We start from the raw sequence: 18,661 nt of genomic DNA on the forward strand, positions 1-18,661 counted from the left end.
TCCTAAATTCCTAACCTTTGTTTGGTTGATTGTTTGATTATTTTAACGTCCTATTAACAGCCAGGGTCTTGTAAGGACAGCCTCTCATGTATCCAGTGTGTCGCGTGTGTGAAGTGCAAGGTGCGTGTTTTGGGAAACTGGCATTTTCGTGTTAAATGTATGTCTTCTTGTATAGTGGAATTGTTGCCCTTTTTTAGTGCTATATCACTGAGGCATGCCACCGAAGACACCAAGCAGCACACCCCAGCCGGTCACAGTATACTGACAACGGGCGAACCACTCGTCCCACTCCCTGAATTCGGAGCGCTAAGCAGAAACAGAAAACACCACACTTTTATAGACTTTTATTCGTCTCGGCCAGGAGATAGAGCCCAGAGCCTTCCTCACAGGGGCGAACGCTCAACTCAAGGCCAAAAAGTGAGGTCAGTTAGGAAGAATAGAAAAGATAATATCCTAAATTTAGTCGCCTTTTACGATCATGCAATAGGGGCAGCAGATACAATTCTAACGCCCAACCTGCAGGGCAACATCTCCCTTGACACTACATCATTTTTGGCCTTCAGTTGACCGCTCGGCCTTGTGAGGAAGGCTTTGACACACCATCGTCTATAATTTTTGGTTTATTTATTTTTACGTCCTATTAACAGCCAGGGTCATGTAAGGACGTGCCAGGTTTGTTGGTGGAGGAAAGCCGGAGTACCCGGAGAAAAACCACCGACCAGCTGTCAGTACCTGGCAACTGCCCCACATGGGATTCGAACCCGCATCCCAGAGGTGGAGGGCTTGTGGTAATATGTCGGGACATCTTAACCACTCGGCCACCGCGGCCCCTCATCGTCTATAAAGGTGAAAGTTTCTGCTCCTGCTTAGCGCTCAGCATTAGCGGAGTGAGACGACCGGTTCGCCCGCTGTCAGTATAACACGACCGGGTGGGATGTGTTGCTTGTGTCTTTGGCGGTATGCTTCAGTGATATCACGGTGGGGAATCACGTGGTCTGTAGTTGGTGTGTTACACGAATCAAAATGGCGGCCGCCAGCAGTTTTACTAGAAAAGGAGGTAAATAATTAAAAATACCCTTGATATGGACATTTTATAGTGACGAGCATATGCTATACATAATTCTAGACAAACCGATACCTTAGTTGTGTTGCAACGCTCTGTACTTTTCTGTAACATTCTGACCAAAGTTTTGAATCGGAGCGATTTTGCTCGTAGTAGAATTGGTAGTATACACGAACATACATGCTTTTCGTACGTTTTCTGTGTTTAGACGGGGCCATTCGCTGTAAATGTGATATTGTCTAAATGTTATAGTCTACATTCAATTGCACATCTAACCTTTCTGGCAGAAAGCGTCATGTTCATTGTTAATTCTTTGGTTTTGTAAAAGGATGAGTAAACACGGTCCGTTTTGGACTGATGAGTTGACACGAACTGCTACATATTTCTGTCAGTTTGACTAATCTGGCAAACATTGATAGTGTGTGTTCAAGTATGTAAGATTAACTTATACCAGTTAAAAGTAAGAATAGTATACTTATTTAATTGATTAAACTTTAACACATAACATTGGAAAGTGAGAGGATATACCCGTTTGAAGTTCCGCAATTGACCGGAAGTGGACGTCGTTTGCAGCTTCAGTCAAAATGGCGAATATGTACGTTGCTTTTTTACGACAAATATGCCATACAAAACAACAGGAATCTGTAAAATATGCCGTACAGTCATTATTGGCTTACATCATGTTGATCTCCAGTGACTGCAGTCCAAAGGAATTTAAGCACTGTCGTTGGTTAATATATTGATCAATTACTTTTACTTTTTAGAGTGTTGAATATAACAAATAAGTGATTAATTTCTTAATTGTCTTTGAAATACAAGGGATCCCTGGTGTTATTCCACATACATGTATATGTGTTTGACTATACAACTTCAGAATTTAAGTGAGATATTTTTAGGTCTTATTTCTGAAGGAAACAGTCATGACATTGAGTCTTTCCTTAATTCACAATCTTTATTTCTTTATGCAAAATGACGAGAATAGTTCCCTTTGTTATAACCGTAATTCTAATAAAAAAATTAGACACGGTGCTCACAAGCATTCCCATGTTCCAAATAAAGACGTTCCCTACAAGTTTCGCGAATGTGAAATACACTGTGTGTGGTGTAGCCCATATTCCCTTTTAAAAGCCATTTTACAAATTTTGTATATTATCTGGCCTTCTAGGCCTAATACAGCATATCAACATATAACGATATGATACAAAGAATCACTACGGAACCGAATTGCTAATGAATGTTTGGAAGATCTCATGATTGATAACTAGTATAATTTACGTATATTGTACTTGTTTGTTTATACATTTGTATTTTTAATGTTAAGACTACTGTTTTTAAAATACTCAATAAATACATATTGAATCATGGGTTTCGTTCATTAGTTTTATTAATACTATTCTGTATAGTCCTATTTTAATCCGGTAGTATTCTTGACTGACACACAGGAATCTTTTTGTATGTCAACACGCTAAACATCCCTTCTTTCCGTCGTTCTGATAGGCGTTTTCTTCCAGTCTTGTTAAGTGATCTCTGAAAAATACCAAATGTGTGCTATTGATGTTGTACAAATTACTTGTTTGTTGTTTATAAACTTGTTTGTGATTTTCCCTTTGGATGAATAAAGTTAAGGTAAGTATTATGTCAGCCTAAATTGGTTACGAGAAACCATCAATGTCTTTCTGTGACTAAGTTGTAGGTTCATTCTATAACATATTCATCTATAAAACTGATTAACAAACAAATCTCAGCATTACCAACACTTAAAAGCATTAAACATGTGTGTTAGATACCGTATATATCTATAGTGATCTTCTAGAAATGGACGGACACAGACAAAAAGTGTTATGACATTCCCCAATCTTCCCGTTTGTTTCCATAACCAGATGATATGCATTCATGGCTTTGATGCAGTAGGTTGCGAATGTCCTGGATATTATAACAGTTGTCATAGATATTGAACGATATTCCATTGAACGATAGTTTGTTAACATATTCCGTTAAATTTTAACCGCTCACATACTACATCATGCGGTTGATTCTAACTGGGATAAGTTAATCATGTAAACATACTTGCAACATAATTATTATAATATCATTGTTTGCCAGCTTAGTTAAAGTAACGGACATAGGTAGCAGTTCGTGTCAACTCATCAATCCAAAACGGACCGTGTTTACTCATCCTTTCGTAAAAAAAAAGAATTAACAATAAACATGATGTTTTCTGCCAGAAAGGTTAGATGTGCAATTGAATGTAGACTATAACTTATAGACAATATCACATTTACAGCGAATGGCCCAGTCTAAACACAGAAAACGTACGAAAAGCATATATGTTCGTGTATACTACCAATTCTACTACGAGCAAAATCGCTCCGATTCAAAACTTTGGTCAGAATGTTACAGAAAAGTACAGAGCGTTGCAACACAACTAAGGTATCGGTTTGTCTAGAATTATGTATAGCATATGCTCGTCACTATAAAATGCCGATACAAAGAGTATTTTCAGTGACTTACCTGAATTTTCTGGCAAAACTGCTGGCGGCCGCCATTTTGATTCGTGTAACACCCCCAACTACAGACCATGTGATCCCACGGTGATTCACCCACGGTGAATAACACAGTCTCCAAAACACGCACCACGACTTCCATATAGCACCCTGGAGGTTATAAACATTAATTTATCAAACAAACCCACTGAATGACACCACACACTCACTGGCACCCTGTCACATTATACTGACAACTGATGAACCATCCCCAACTCTCTTGATGCTGAGCGCTACGTAGGATCACCGGGGCTAAACGTACAAACCAGGCTAAGCTATTTACGCTCGTAGAAACGCTTATTTTACATAGAAAAATGACGTCTGGGGAGCGTACGTGATAAATATCTGCTCGGTATTCAACTCGCGGCCAATAATCCAAATATACAAGTTGCCCACGGAACAGTAGAGTGTTTCACCAATACGTAGAAGCAAAATTGATGTTTTATTGTATTGTACTTTGTCCTATATTTCGCGCACACTATAGACAGGTATGTCATATTATGGTTGAAAAGTTTAATTTTTGTCGTATATTCAACCAGAAATATATCTAAACGAGAGACAGAAATAAAACTGGATTTATTTCATAAAATTGTCACAAGTTTCAATGATTTGGTGACCTTTTCTTGTTGAATGTTACTGCTATAACTATTTTTTTTTTTAAATTACTCGTGCGGAAACGCTGCGGACTGGTATAGCTGTACGCACATGGAAGACTTAAAACAATATGCAAGGCAGTAGATATTAGTTCTTAAAATATAATTTCTTCAGTCAAAAGCCATTTCCATGACAACACATATATGTATACATGTGATATTTTATTAGTTAAATTGTTCGAATCTATTTAACCTCTCCTTCCCAGTGAATCCAGCTACCCTGCTGTCTCATACTGACTGCCTTCACCTGCCTAGCCTCCTTATCTATCGACCTGCTCTCTGCTTCTGCCATGTCCCTGCATGTCCGCTGGTTCGCACTTTCCTTTCTTGGCCTTGTGATGGTGCCTTGGCCAAGACGCACTGGTACCATTGTATCAACAATATCCCCGTGCCGTAGTCTTGATTCTGCTTCCTTCAAGGCCTGTTTGGCGTCCCATTTTCTTCTTGCCCATTTGGTGACCCTCGCTTGGACTTGGCTGGTTTGAATTTCATACGGGCCCAAGTGATCATCGCTGCTAGATTCCTCAGGGCCAGTCTGCCTTCTACCACCGTCTTCGTCGTCACCGTCATATCGTCCATAAACGCTCTGGTTAGTGGTTGCCTATTACCTGCTGACATGTGCACACTGTGACAATACCGACTTCCAGTCTGGTTTTTGCCAAGCTGTTGTATAAATCTCTACAGTGAAACGCATCTGGAAACTGTAAAAATAATCTTTAAGAAACATTCTGAATATTCCGGCACGTGATACCGTTCCATGGTCAGTTCTATTAACTTGTGTGATATGGATCCATAGGCGTTGGCTAGGTCTAGCCAGAGCACTGCGATATCAATATCTTGTTCTCCCCTGCTTTCCTGATGATCTGGGTAAGTAGTACGCTGGTATGCTCTAGACATCCAGATACTCCAGGAATGCTTTCCTTCTGAACCGAAATGTCTATATATCTTTGGTCGAACATGTACTTTGTCTTTCGCCTTGCCAGGATGGCTAGCATGACCTTCCCTTCTACACTCAGCAAAGATATGGTCCTGAATTGGCCGATGTCTCTGGAGTTATCTTCTTTTAGTATGAAGCAACCATCTGCTCTATTCCAGTTATCTGCCAAACGCCCTCTCATCCAAACTTTCCGAAGAAGTAGCCACAACTTTCTTAATTATCTGGGACAGTTCTTTTAGGCCCGATAAGGTACTCCGTTGGGTCCCGGGGTAGGTCATGCTCTTGCCTTTCAGATATCATCCCGGACCTCCGATAGCTTTGGCTCGCTCTCATCAAATGCCTCTGACAATTCTTCTATCTCTTTGTGTTCCTCTACTGTATCTTTTTAGCAGTCCAATTGTCCAGATCCCTTGCTTCCTAATCGGTTTGTAACAAATTGAAAAGGATTTGCCACAAAGCTTGCCCTACTCCTGCTCTTTTCTTCAGGTTAAATATAATCACAATACAACCAATTCTCAATATTTCGTGCATCATTTTTGCGATCATTTTACTATCCACAAAATCGTTTTCAATTAAGTTGTTTCAAACTAATGTCCCTACTGGGTAGATCTTATTAGAATTGATTTATATATGCTTATAGGTATAATTAAGGAGCAAAGTCGAGACATGTTTGTTGAAACAAACTATGTTTTATCTTACTAAGATAAATGACGCTTGAAGAAACGATCAACACTTGTCTCTAACAATTAAAAACAAAACACTTCTTGTGAGTGTTAAACTGTATCTGTATACTGTACCGTGTTCAAATTGATTTAAAACAATCGGAGGAAAATCAGTGACGTTATTACGTGTGAAATAAGTGCACACACACGGGCAAGCTGTACGCAATTGTACAACAAGATGTTTATCATCATTTAAAGTCCAGGCTTCTTTACCGACATGCATAAACAATATAAATTGTAAATATATATGAGATAAAGTCGTATTCAAATATTTATTTATACCTATCACTTCAAAGTGTGCTCATAAATTAAATGAATTATTTAAAAGACACAAAGGTGTTTTTTTTCAAAATACAAATAGAATGATAAACTTAACCCCAACACGAAATTTCAGTTTTAGAAGAGGTTTTGATTGTAATGAATGATTAGTAATTGTATTGGATCTTACGGCGGTGTATTGTGACAAATCTTCGGCTGTGTTCGGAGATTGAGTTTCCGATTCACCCGACAATAATAGATTACCTGCCACATAACAAAACTACATGCTGGTATCACACGGGCAATAAGACTTGAGTAGGTACCAAAGGAACCACATACGCTGTCATAACATCGGTATCCATGACAACAGGACATTCGTATTAGTGACGGATTGTGCGAGTGTTCTTTGGTAGTGTAAAATTCGAGAATGGGTGATGGACAAAGAGTAGTGCGAGATGTTTGGCGGTACCATCACTGGCCTCCCCATGGACCCTTTACAGAGAGGGACGGTAGCCCTATCGAATGGCTGGAACGTCCAGTCGAACCATTCCAAGATGAAACCCCAATGAATGCCTGGCGACAGCAGGTACAGAGGGGAGAAATCAAGAAAGGCCTTGACCCAAACTTCATTGGATACGATCCGTCGATCAACCAATATAACAGGGAGAAACTTCGATACCACCACTGGCCAGAGAAAAAGAATTTGAAAAACAAACAGAGACCACAAACGAAACCTCAAACAAAAGAAGAAGAAAAACGTCAACCGGTACAAGATGAAAAGGGGGAGGGGGAAAACTCTAGTGAGAAGAAAGAAGAACAAAAAGGAAATGTTTCTTCTAAAAAATCAACCCCGCAGGAAAAACCGAAGGCGACACCTCGTCCTAAGGTAAGGGAGACCACTCCAATGACTTTGTTATCTATCATGCGTTATTCATATACATGCACTGTCTTTGATTGGCATGTAATACGTTTTGGTGAGAAATGACCTGATATTCGTTAGCTATGATGACCTTATCTGCTTCTCAAAGAATGCCTATTATGTTTTATTTGTTTCATATTTCAAGTTTGCCAATACACTGCATACCGAGTTTGGTAAATGTCAATTGTCTTGAAGACCCCGTGGATTGTACAGACTTATAGGGTCAGGCGTCACGGTATACGTAGTATTCCGTTACACCAATACACAGGGGATCGAGCTAAAACAATGAAATCCTATACTTAGAATTGGCCAGATTTAAATATAATCTTACATTTTGTTCCACACTGCTATCATCTTCTCTACATCGTGTGTTATGTTTCTGCTGATTTTTTTATCTTCCGATATTTATACTTCTCAATCAAAATAAAATCACATTGGTTATTCTTTCTAAAATGGGCTTAATTGGCCTCATAATGAGCGACACACGAGTACAAGTTAAGACAGAAGACAATAAGAGAATGAATATCGAATTCTTCTTCTTTTAATAAGTGTATCGATTTATTTATTAAGTACTCATATGCAATGAACATTTTAATATTTCAAACCAAAGATTGTGGGTTTTTTTCATATTTTTTTGAAAATGAAAAGCGAGCAATGTTATTGTATGCAGTAACTTATGTTTTAATGTTTTAAATATTGTTTGAAACAAACCATGAAGTAACGTTGTATTAAACTATATTATTTGGAGTTATCGTTCTTCTCCTACCATGATAAAGCCATTAATGTCAGTAAAAGTGGGTAAAATAAAAACATAAACGAGAACTGATATGCCTTCTTAGCCTCCTTCACTTACATAAAGCTTACTTCGAAGGTCTTCCGTTGCCTTGGTCGGATATATTATATGTTTTCTAAAATACATAGATTTTATTTTGGCATACATGAAATTGTTAAAATTCATTCGTTTTAATTTTTCTATCTACATGTATATACATGTATTTGCTTTGTAACAGTTTTCTTTAACATGTATCTTCATTCTTTACTTTCCTTTTTGAGGATGCCCCCTGTCTTAACATCACAGCAAACACACAAATAACTCTCTTTGGAAGTGATTTTATATTCGCATTATAATTCTGTACGGTTGCTGCTTCACATCGCAGACATGCTCACACCTTCTCATAGAAACAATAACAATCTAGGTTAGGTTTCCAAAGAACAATTTGTTTTTCGCAACTAAATAGCTATGACACAACCTTATTTAATCCATCAATTAAAACAATGCCACGAGCATAATTGAAATTATAAATATGTTTGATTATGTTTCATATCGTGGCTTCATTACATTACCACAGTTGACCGATTTTGGATTATAGTGATTATTTGGCATTATGTAAGTGTTTTTGTAACGGTGACACCCTTACATCCCTACGGCCTAATAGTCCGAAGGCCCGTTAGTCCGAAGGTCCGAAGGTCCAATAGTCCGAAGGTCCAATAGTCCGAAGGCCCTTCAGTCCGAAGGCCCGTTAGTCCGAAATTTAGTAAATATTGCAAGTTATATAGTTGTTATAATTAACGTACAGTTGTATTTTCACGAATACATTTTTCTGCAGTGCTGATCTGACAATTTATATGGACGATTGGACGGCAAGTTGTCATTTCTTCATGGAGCATTGCGAGTTCAAAATTACATCAAAATAAAAAATTAATGCTTAAACAGGTTTATATGTTATATTTTATAAGATATCTCACAAGCATACAAGCTTTAAAGTTGTCCGATTGTAAGCCTTATGTACACTGTAATTTGATTGTATCAGGGTTAACGTTGCTCCATGAATAAATGTTATATAAAATCAAAATTTACCGAAAAATGACCTTTATTATACCTTATATAAGTTATATTTTACAATATGTACATGTATTTTGCGTTTCCTTCCCCTTTCTTTGACTTGTTTATTCTACCCTTAATGACAGAAATGGTCCGCATAATGATATTTTGGGGGGTGATGTTAAACGTGATTGCATTGTAAATTAAAATGCATATACTCTTCAATATCAGATACGTTTACGTATTTCAAGATTATGCTCTTTTTTAAAATTCGCAACATTTCGTTTTTTTATTATCATTTTTCATCAAATCTATAGTCACATACATGTAAGTATACCTTAGCAAATTTACAACAAATCTTTTGCATCGAAAACCGTAATAAACATTTCGAGTACTGTTCACATATAAATTCCAGTTATATTATTTTTTTTCGGACTATCGGGCCTTCGGACTAACGGGCCTTAGGACTATTGGACCTTCGGACTAACGGGCCTTAGGACTAATGGGCCTTCGGACTATTGGGCCGTAGGGATATAAGGCGGTCACCGTTTTTGTAACTATGTATCGCAAAGATATGAAGAGGCTTATGCCATTATAATAGTGTATAATGTGATAACACAATTCTCTCAAAACGTGTTGGAAATCTTTGATATGGAGTTTACAATAGTAAAATGTAGAATTTACATTTAAAGCATAACACTCCATTTCGTAATAATGTCGAGTTCGGAGGGCAAAACACATTTTAATTTCCGATTTGATATCAAACCTATCGATAAAATATTCGTTATAACACGGTTTCTATACTTAATTATCTAACATTGCGTAGTTAACATGTGTTCTTTAATCAACATAATAACAAAGTCAATTGAAATTTCCGGAAGATTCACACCTGTGATGTGAGGTTCACTGACTTCCAATTTCAAGGACAACAGAGTGTTGATTTCAAGCCTTAGGGCACGATGTATATTTCAATATACAACAAAGTGCTTAACATATTGCCTTATCTTATTAACCGTTAACATTGTACTGATTGCAATAAAAATGTTGTGATAACATCTATTCAATAATGAAATGGAACGGTAGTATTAATTTACAGAGGTGACTCACATTAGTTCTTCGTCTACGTCTATCTCAAGGTAATCAATTCTGTTAAGCTAAAGGAGTGGTAACACATGCTTTAATAGAATTAAAAAGTATACAATCCGTTATTATGTGTCACAAATTTGAGGTTGATTATAATGTACAAAGAAGTGTCATTTGCAAGCTATGACAGTGGCTACTCAAAGTGGCTATACCTCCGATGTTAGTTTTATCTTTTAAAAACAGGAGCAGACGAATAAGTACGTTTCTTCAGTAATAAAAGTACTTACTACACACTATTACCACCATTGAAAATTTTGAGCCTTTTATTTTACATTAAAATAAAAGTATCAAAAATAATTAATAGGCAAAAAAAAAACCAAATGGTTATAAATGTATTTTGTCTTCAATTTCACATTTATACACGATTAAACATTAATTATCGTCCAGATGATAAATATTGAGTATGCTTTGTCGGCAGTCAATTTATCTTTAAATCTTTATATAAAGGCACCTGGGAAAATAGGGAAACACTTCTTCAGGAAAAGCCGTCATCTGCCATACATCCACCACATTTAAAGTTCTATTAAGAAGATATTTCAAGGGTGCTCTCTCTCATGTATACGGTGTGTTGCCTATTATGACTGCTTGTTTCCTTTTAGCGGTACGTTCGTAGTAGAACTATATCACAGAGTCAATTTTATAGTGCTATCTCACTGGAACTTACTGTACAAGACATCTTACAGCACATAAATCAAAAGTTTAAATTAACAGTAGGACATGTCAATCTTCTTTTGAAGTTTAAATTTTTACATGACTGTAAAGCGTATTGTACTTAGGTATCGTAATTACGGCACAATATTGAAATGATTAAAGGCATTTGTTATGATTTTTATTTTGAATGCATCTTCGTTGAATTTGATGTCGATCAGCCTTAATTTTTTCTGTGACAGCCTTCTGTATGACATCGATTGATTCTTCCCCGTAGAAATATAAATGCAATTCATTGCATTATTTCGACAAATAAATTATTGAGTCATTATCTTTCCCTTCAAGACGTATGCATTATTCTCTGGAATGTGTTTTTTCTTTCCGGGGCATTAAATCTTATATAGTTTGGTATACCATGAATATATGAACTATTTATAATTAGCTGTAAAGGATGTGCATATCGTGTACTTTGATCAAATCAACATCGTCAATGAATAGGTATTCAGAAATGACACTATACTACCCGTGAAATCCAGACATGTCAGGTAGTCAATGTTTAAGTACTGTGTTAGGTAAGTACAACAGTAACAAATGGTTCCCTCGTAAATGTCAATTAACTAGCATTACAATAGTATCAATGTAAAGTTCAATATGTCTCTAAAAGTCTATTTGAGTAACAAAAGTCCAGCCTTGATCTAGACAATAGAACTATAATAATAATAGCATTGTCAGCTTCGTGTACGGTAGCTCAAAATTTACAGAGGAACATTTATTCATAATTATGAAAATAAAATTAAGTTTGATTCTGAAAAGCTTTCTGTATGGTACGGAATTGAACTGGCTTGATATGTTAATTAAAACAGAACTAAATTTAACGGACATTAAAATCCGGAACATTCCCGAACAGGGTCACATTAAAGCTTATAAGGTACGGGTAATTTATGTGATAGCATGCCAACAGCGTCACTCAGGGTCAGTTATACCGCGCAGTGTTAATTCACACATCGAATTTGAGCATTGACAGTTAATTAACACAAGTCTAATTAGATCAGTTTACCTGGTCGTCATGGCTACGACCTTAATGTTCAGGAATATATAAGAGTTGTCATTCTTTAAATAAGTAAACGTATCGATTTAGTATACAAATTCAATGAGGACGTGACTGTCATTGAACATCATCAATACATAATTACGAAGAATAGAATAAATCAACTATTATATACAGTACAATGTATTACTATCTTCCTGAAAATGAAGTAACAGTCATGCATAAAAAATTCAAATCAATATATGCAGGTAAATACTGATACAACAAGCCATCAGATAGTAAAAAGTTTATAAATACACGCCAGTCAAAGAAATATGAAAGAACAAAACGATGGTAGCCTTTGATTGGAATACCTGTAGCTGCATACTAATTAAAACCGTATTTCATTAAAACATGTATGCGTATCTCTTGTTAACACATGAAGGTACAATGGAATTGAATTTACGCTGTATTTTAATTCAAAGATCCGTATCTGTGATTACAAATACAATGTATCTGTTCATCTTGAGTGTAGTAAATTTCCATGTTTTTTCTTAAAAGTAGTTCCTAACTAAACAATGTTATTGTAGTGTAATACCATAATTGTGTCCCTTTATTTTGAACGAATTTTATCCATGTGATCACATAAACAACAAGCTAGAATTAATAGCAACAACGAGAAAAAAAATAAAAAATACAATATAGTATTATGTAATAGTATTTTCAATTTTCATTAAACGAGAGAGAGATCAGTATTCATTTCAATTTTCAAAGGAACCTATTGACTGATAAATCTGATCAATATTCGATATACTGATATATTATATAGAAAAATATAATTGAAAAATATGTAATAAGAATATATCATTAAAAGCAGTACACTAATTGGTCGGTTATTGTTGAAAAAGTGCCTGGACGATAGAGCATTTATACATTCACTAACTCTACAGACGTGTTTGAAGTCATCGAAATTCAATAATTAGTATTTACCGAATGTGCTGGAACGTTTAAGTGGCAACAGCCTAGGGTTCTATAGATAGATATTTACAAACTACAGACCATGCTGTTCTGAATTGTGTTCACAAAAGTATATTGTAATGCAAACAAACGCCGAAATTTTTAATGGTATGTTTTATATTTTTATCAGAGTTTTTAATATCTGTGTATATTTTTTATCAGTTGTTTCCATAGGAAGAAGATTGATTTATTTTCCTATAATAAAACTTTTATTCCCACCTACTTTTCGTTTAGAAATGATAATTGCTACGTTTAATCCATATCAACTTTCTAACTACACATTATACCAATAATAGTTTGGTTCAAGCTCCACTGTTAGAGGGTAATTAATAAATGCAGCAAACATATCGCCATGATTGAGTTCTAGCCGTTCTATACCATTATGTATTTACCAATGAAAATATAATTTCAATAAACATGCGCCGTGACTCAAAACCCAGGCGTGTCTATCTCGAAAACCTGAATAGTTGAAGTTGACTAAAACGTTACAAAATTTACTAAGTAATAGCTGTACTGATATACGTATTTAATATAGAAATGGAATGAAAGCCTTTCAGGTACTGCCTCTCTTTATCTTATTAAAGAATTATTAAGATCCTGTTTTGGGTTTCCCTAGTAGAGACCTGCCAATCATTCCTTAACATGTTGAAGTGAGTATCTTTACCTGTACACTAACATAAGCCATCTCGTAACTGTCGCTCTGTATAGAGTTTATTTTACTCCAAAGTATCTTTTATGGCTGGCAATAATCCAAGAACATTTTTGACTCTGACTTGATGAAACATTCATCGTACAAGGTCTGCATATGTTACAAATTATCAAATGTATATGTACGTACATAGTATAATAATGTTTTCGGGGCTTATAGTTATGAATCGATCGTTTTGACAAAAGCAAACATTTGATAAAGTAGTTCCACTCGGTTGATTTCGGTATCATTTGGATGCGAAAACATAAATAATGAAACATCATGTGTGAATTTTAAATGGCACTTGTTCATATTCAATATAAAAAACTATTATTGTCGTTCAGTAATAAACATTTCACAGAAATAAACAAGAATAAAGCTTTTAATATTTATTATTTGAATATAATTCATCCACCACGGAAAACCGAAATGTATTTATGCCATCAAAAATTTGTACTGAATGTCAAATTAGATGGACCATGTAAGGGCCTTACAATAGAACTCATGGTACATTTACATTAAAACACGATTTATTTGATGTCTATTGACGAATCCATATTTCTCTGGCTAAGTTTCGAGTAAAATATATTACAGGTAGATTTAATATTAGTTTTCAGGTTTGTTCCTACCGCCATCGATAGGCTAATATTTGCACTTTTCGATTTTTTTGTGTTTACCTAAATAGTGTAACGGCGATAAGCACTCGATACTATAGTGCTAACGACTAGTTACGTCATGTTTGGGATGTAAATATCATAAGCCGATAAAACAGCCTGTCATTGTGGTGCCGAGCTTCGTTGTCTAAGGGAGCTATACATCACAACACTAAATTGTGTTGATATAGCGAAAGTACTCTATGTAGAAGTCGAACTATTTCACTGGAATTGAGTAGTTATTATTTTACCTTTATATAAGTAATATCATGAGTGTTTTCAAAATATCCTGATAAAGATATTGTACTTCTAACTATACTCTAGGACAACTTCCGTGTTTAACAATCCTTCGTGTAGTGTATAAAACATAGAACGTTAAACCTTTCCTTAAAACATATTGTAGTGGTCTTTTTCTCATAAAAGGAATTCGATTCAATTCATGATTTAGATTAAAGTGTTATAAGGTATAGCAGAATACCTCTTAAACGAAAACATTTACAAATAAAACATTAATTTTAGAAAAAGAAAGAAAAATTAAAGCTTGTTTCCCATTCTTTGAATCTCCATTGACCTTGTTTCGACCTACAGTTGGACGTTGGCTTGTGCATGTGAGTCTGGTTCCGGGTTTGCTCGCTGAAAGAGATATACCACAGTCTGTCCAGAAGTGTCTTCTTCTGTTGTTTAGCGACCAATATAACGGAAGTGCTAGTGATAACGGGTTACACGACTTGTTTGCCCGTTGTCAGTATAATGTGACCGAGTGGGGTATGTTGTTCAGTGGTACAAGTATATTTCAGTAAGATAGCACTTTAATATGGGCATGAGTACCACTATATTGCACGTGCCCATCTCTCAAAAGATACGACACCGCATACATATTGCATATAGAATGGACCTCGGTCCTTAAATGACTTAGTCGTTTATAGGACGTTAAGAAGGATACAGGTATCCTAAACCATGCGTTTCAGAAGAGAAATAATGCATTACTCTACGTTGATATAAGTCATAGAGCGTGGTTAATGTCAAATAGTTCTTAAATGAGATACACATTTGAAGGCTGACAGGAACAAACCGATCAAGTAAAATGATGTTCAACAATGTTTTACAGTTTAAAACCTAGAATTACAACTTAAAACATTGATTTATCCTGTTGGTCACGTCGACAATGTATAGGATACCATTGTATATATAAAATACAAAGATTTCAGGCTTTAGGAAGTAGATGCTTAAACGTATATATTTATAATTAAAAACTCTGAACTGAGAAATAAGATGCCAAGTTCACCATTACGTTGATCATACAGCGCTATTAAAACTTTTAGCTTTGTGATTTTTCATATAACATTTGCTAAACCTTTTCAGTGTGTATGCACCTGTTCCCTTCAAACGAATATACGTACCCGGCCTACCATGCTTTCCGACCGAGTACGACATGATACCTATGAGTGCTAGTGGTGCACTGCCTTAGCGAATACATCTTTATGTTTCTAAAACCAACATTACAATAATTGATAATATCTATCTTACCGTTTGGAAATGCACTACATTTTTCCTTTATAAAGACCGCCATATTTATATCTAACTTAAATCCTGTATATCTCGCCTGGTAGGTAAGGGATATAAAGCTGACTCAATAACACGCACATAAAGGTATAAATAGCCTTTTTCATTTTTTAAAACTCTGCTCCACTAGCAGTGATGGACACCAATTGTAGCTCTGAAGACGACACTAGTATTAGTCTAGAAGTCCTGTGAGCTACAATATTGCAGCTTCTGATCTCTAACCAGTAACTGAATTGTAAATACGAATGATGTAACACCATCTAACAATAGTTAAATTAATTGTTGTAAATCTTTTGATTGGCATTGTAAAGCAAATACTGTATTGTATTCATCACAATACAATGGTAGATTCCGGAATAAATTGTTTGGGATTGTATTCAAAATGCAGACTTCATGTCGATCATGGCCTCCCTTACAATAACCATATCACGTTTTTGTATTGATAATACTATTACCTTGCACTTATCTGCGTGTAATTTGCTATATCAACACAACACAGTAATGTCCTGGTTGAGAACAATACATCATGACGTCAACAAAGCAACATAGGATCAACTTTATTTGTGATAAGGGAATATAAACTTGAATTCTTCTTTTTCTCTCAAATCAGAGCAAACCTTTTCTTTTATTTCCAGGGCACTTCCATTTCTGTTAACGTGAATACTATCACACCAGCAGTTTGTCTGTTTAAAAGCATTCGACACTAAGTAAATAAGCTATTTCATAAAAGGGAATACATTTGCCCTTTAATTGAAATTTTCAATTGAGATGAGATAGTTCTTAACTCATCATGGCCTTTAAATGACTACGTGTACTTTTTCTAACTATCATTTAAACTGCAAATTGTAAGTCTGGTTCATGTATGATTACTGTCGCGGGGTGCTATCTTATTGTGAACTACAATTGTCTTACTTCTTTAACCCGTTGACTTTGACGTCATACCCATTGTTGTAAGCTAGAGTCCTCCTCACACACGGCGATAACCCCCCAAATTCCTTCAACTGATAAAAGCCACATTCTGAAAAAAGATTGAAAGTACCTTCCATGTCGCTATTCAAATAGTCTGTTTAAAAAGCTTTTGATATGTCATTTTTATAAAGTTGTTACATTTGAACTAAAAGTGCTATTCAGTTAATCTTTTGACCGACTTAGTATGACCTTTTTAAAACTGGTACAATTGAACTGAAATTACATTACTATTGGGACTATACTGTCACCTTTTTGGTAATAGATATGCCATACACTGTAACATAGCTGGACTATAACTTTGGTACGGTAGATTAAGCCATGACATAGCTGGACTATAACTTTGGTACGGTAGATTTAGCCATGACATAGCTGGAATATAACTTTGGTACGGTAGATTTAGCCATGACATAGCTGGAATATAACTTTGGTACGGTAGATTTAGCCATGACATAGCTGGACTATAACTTTGGTACGGTAGATTTAGCCATGACATAGCTGGACTATAACTTTGGTACGGTAGATTTAGCCATGACATAGCTGGACTATAACTTTGGTACGGTAGATTTAGCCATGACATAGCTGGACTATAACTTTGGTACGGTAGATTTAGCCATGACATAGCTGGACTATAACTTTGGTACGGTAGATTTAGCCATGACATAGCTGGACTATAACTTTGGTACGGTAGATTTAGCCATGACATAGCTGGACTATAACTTTGGTACGGTAGATTTAGCCATGACATAGCTTGACTATAACTTTGGTACGGTAGATTTAGCCATGACATAGCTGGACTATAACTTTGGTACGGTAGATTAAGCCATGACATAGCTGGACTATAACTTTAATACGGTAGATTAAGCCATGACATAGCTAGACTATAACTTTGGTACGGTAGATTAAGCCATGACATAGCTAGACTATAACTTTGGTACGGTAGATTAAGCCATGACATAGCTGGACTATAACTTTAATACGGTAGATTAAGCCATGACATAGCTGGACTATAACTTTAATACGGTAGATTAAGCCATGACATAGCTGGACTATAACTTTAATACGGTAGATTAAGCCATGACATAGCTGGACTATAACTTTGGTACGGTAGATTTAGCCATGACATAGCTGGACTATAACTTTGGTACGGTAGATTTAGCCATGACATAGCTGGACTATAACTTTGGTACGGTAGATTTAGCCATGACATAGCTGGACTATAACTTTGGTACGGTAGATTTAGCCATGACATAGCTGGACTATAACTTTGGTACGGTAGATTTAGCCATGACATAGCTTGACTATAACTTTGGTACGGTAGATTTAGCCATGACATAGCTTGACTATAACTTTAATACGGTAGATTAAGCCATGACATAGCTGGACTATAACTTTAATACGGTAGATTAAGCCATGACATAGCTGGACTATAACTTTAATACGGTAGATTAAGCCATGACATAGCTGGACTATAACTTTGGTACGGTAGATTTAGCCATGACATAGCTGGACTATAACTTTGGTACGGTAGATTTAGCCATGACATAGCTGGACTATAACTTTGGTACGGTAGATTTAGCCATGACATAGCTGGACTATAACTTTGGTACGGTAGATTTAGCCATGACATAGCTGGACTATAACTTTGGTACGGTAGATTTAGCCATGACATAGCTGGACTATAACTTTGGTACGGTAGATTAAGACATGACATAGCTGGAATATAACTTTGGTACGGTAGATTAAGCCATGACATAGCTGGACTATAACTTTGGTACGGTAGATTTAGCCATGACATAGCTGGACTATAACTTTGGTACGGTAGATTTAGCCATGACATAGCTGGACTATAACTTTGGTACGGTAGATTAAGCCATGACATAGCTGGACTATAACTTTGGTACGGTAGATTAAGCCATGACATAGCTGGAATATAACTTTGGTACGGTAGATTTAGCCATGACATAGCTGGACTATAACTTTGGTACGGTAGATTTAGCCATGACATAGCTGGACTATAACTTTGGTAACGTAGATTT

At 35.9% G+C, this 18,661-nt stretch overlaps 1 protein-coding gene across 4 annotated transcripts in view; it reads left to right on the forward strand.

Moving 5' to 3' along the window:
- Positions 1-6,402: 6,402 nt before the first annotated feature.
- LOC138325608 (uncharacterized) overlaps positions 6,403-18,661 on the forward strand; it is a 93,467-nt gene continuing 81,208 nt past the window's right edge. For 3 of the 4 annotated variants that reach the window (XM_069271378.1, XM_069271381.1, XM_069271379.1), the window contains exon 1: positions 6,404-7,062. In XM_069271378.1, the coding sequence (XP_069127479.1) occupies positions 6,604-7,062 (459 nt within the window). In that variant the 5' untranslated portion in view covers positions 6,404-6,603. Of the gene's footprint in view, positions 7,063-18,661 lie in introns of all 4 variants that reach the window. The other variant, XM_069271380.1, reaches the window with a different exon arrangement.

Source organism: Argopecten irradians, chromosome 6 (assembly GCF_041381155.1).
Source record: "Argopecten irradians isolate NY chromosome 6, Ai_NY, whole genome shotgun sequence".
Lineage (NCBI taxonomy): Eukaryota > Metazoa > Mollusca > Bivalvia > Pectinida > Pectinidae > Argopecten > Argopecten irradians.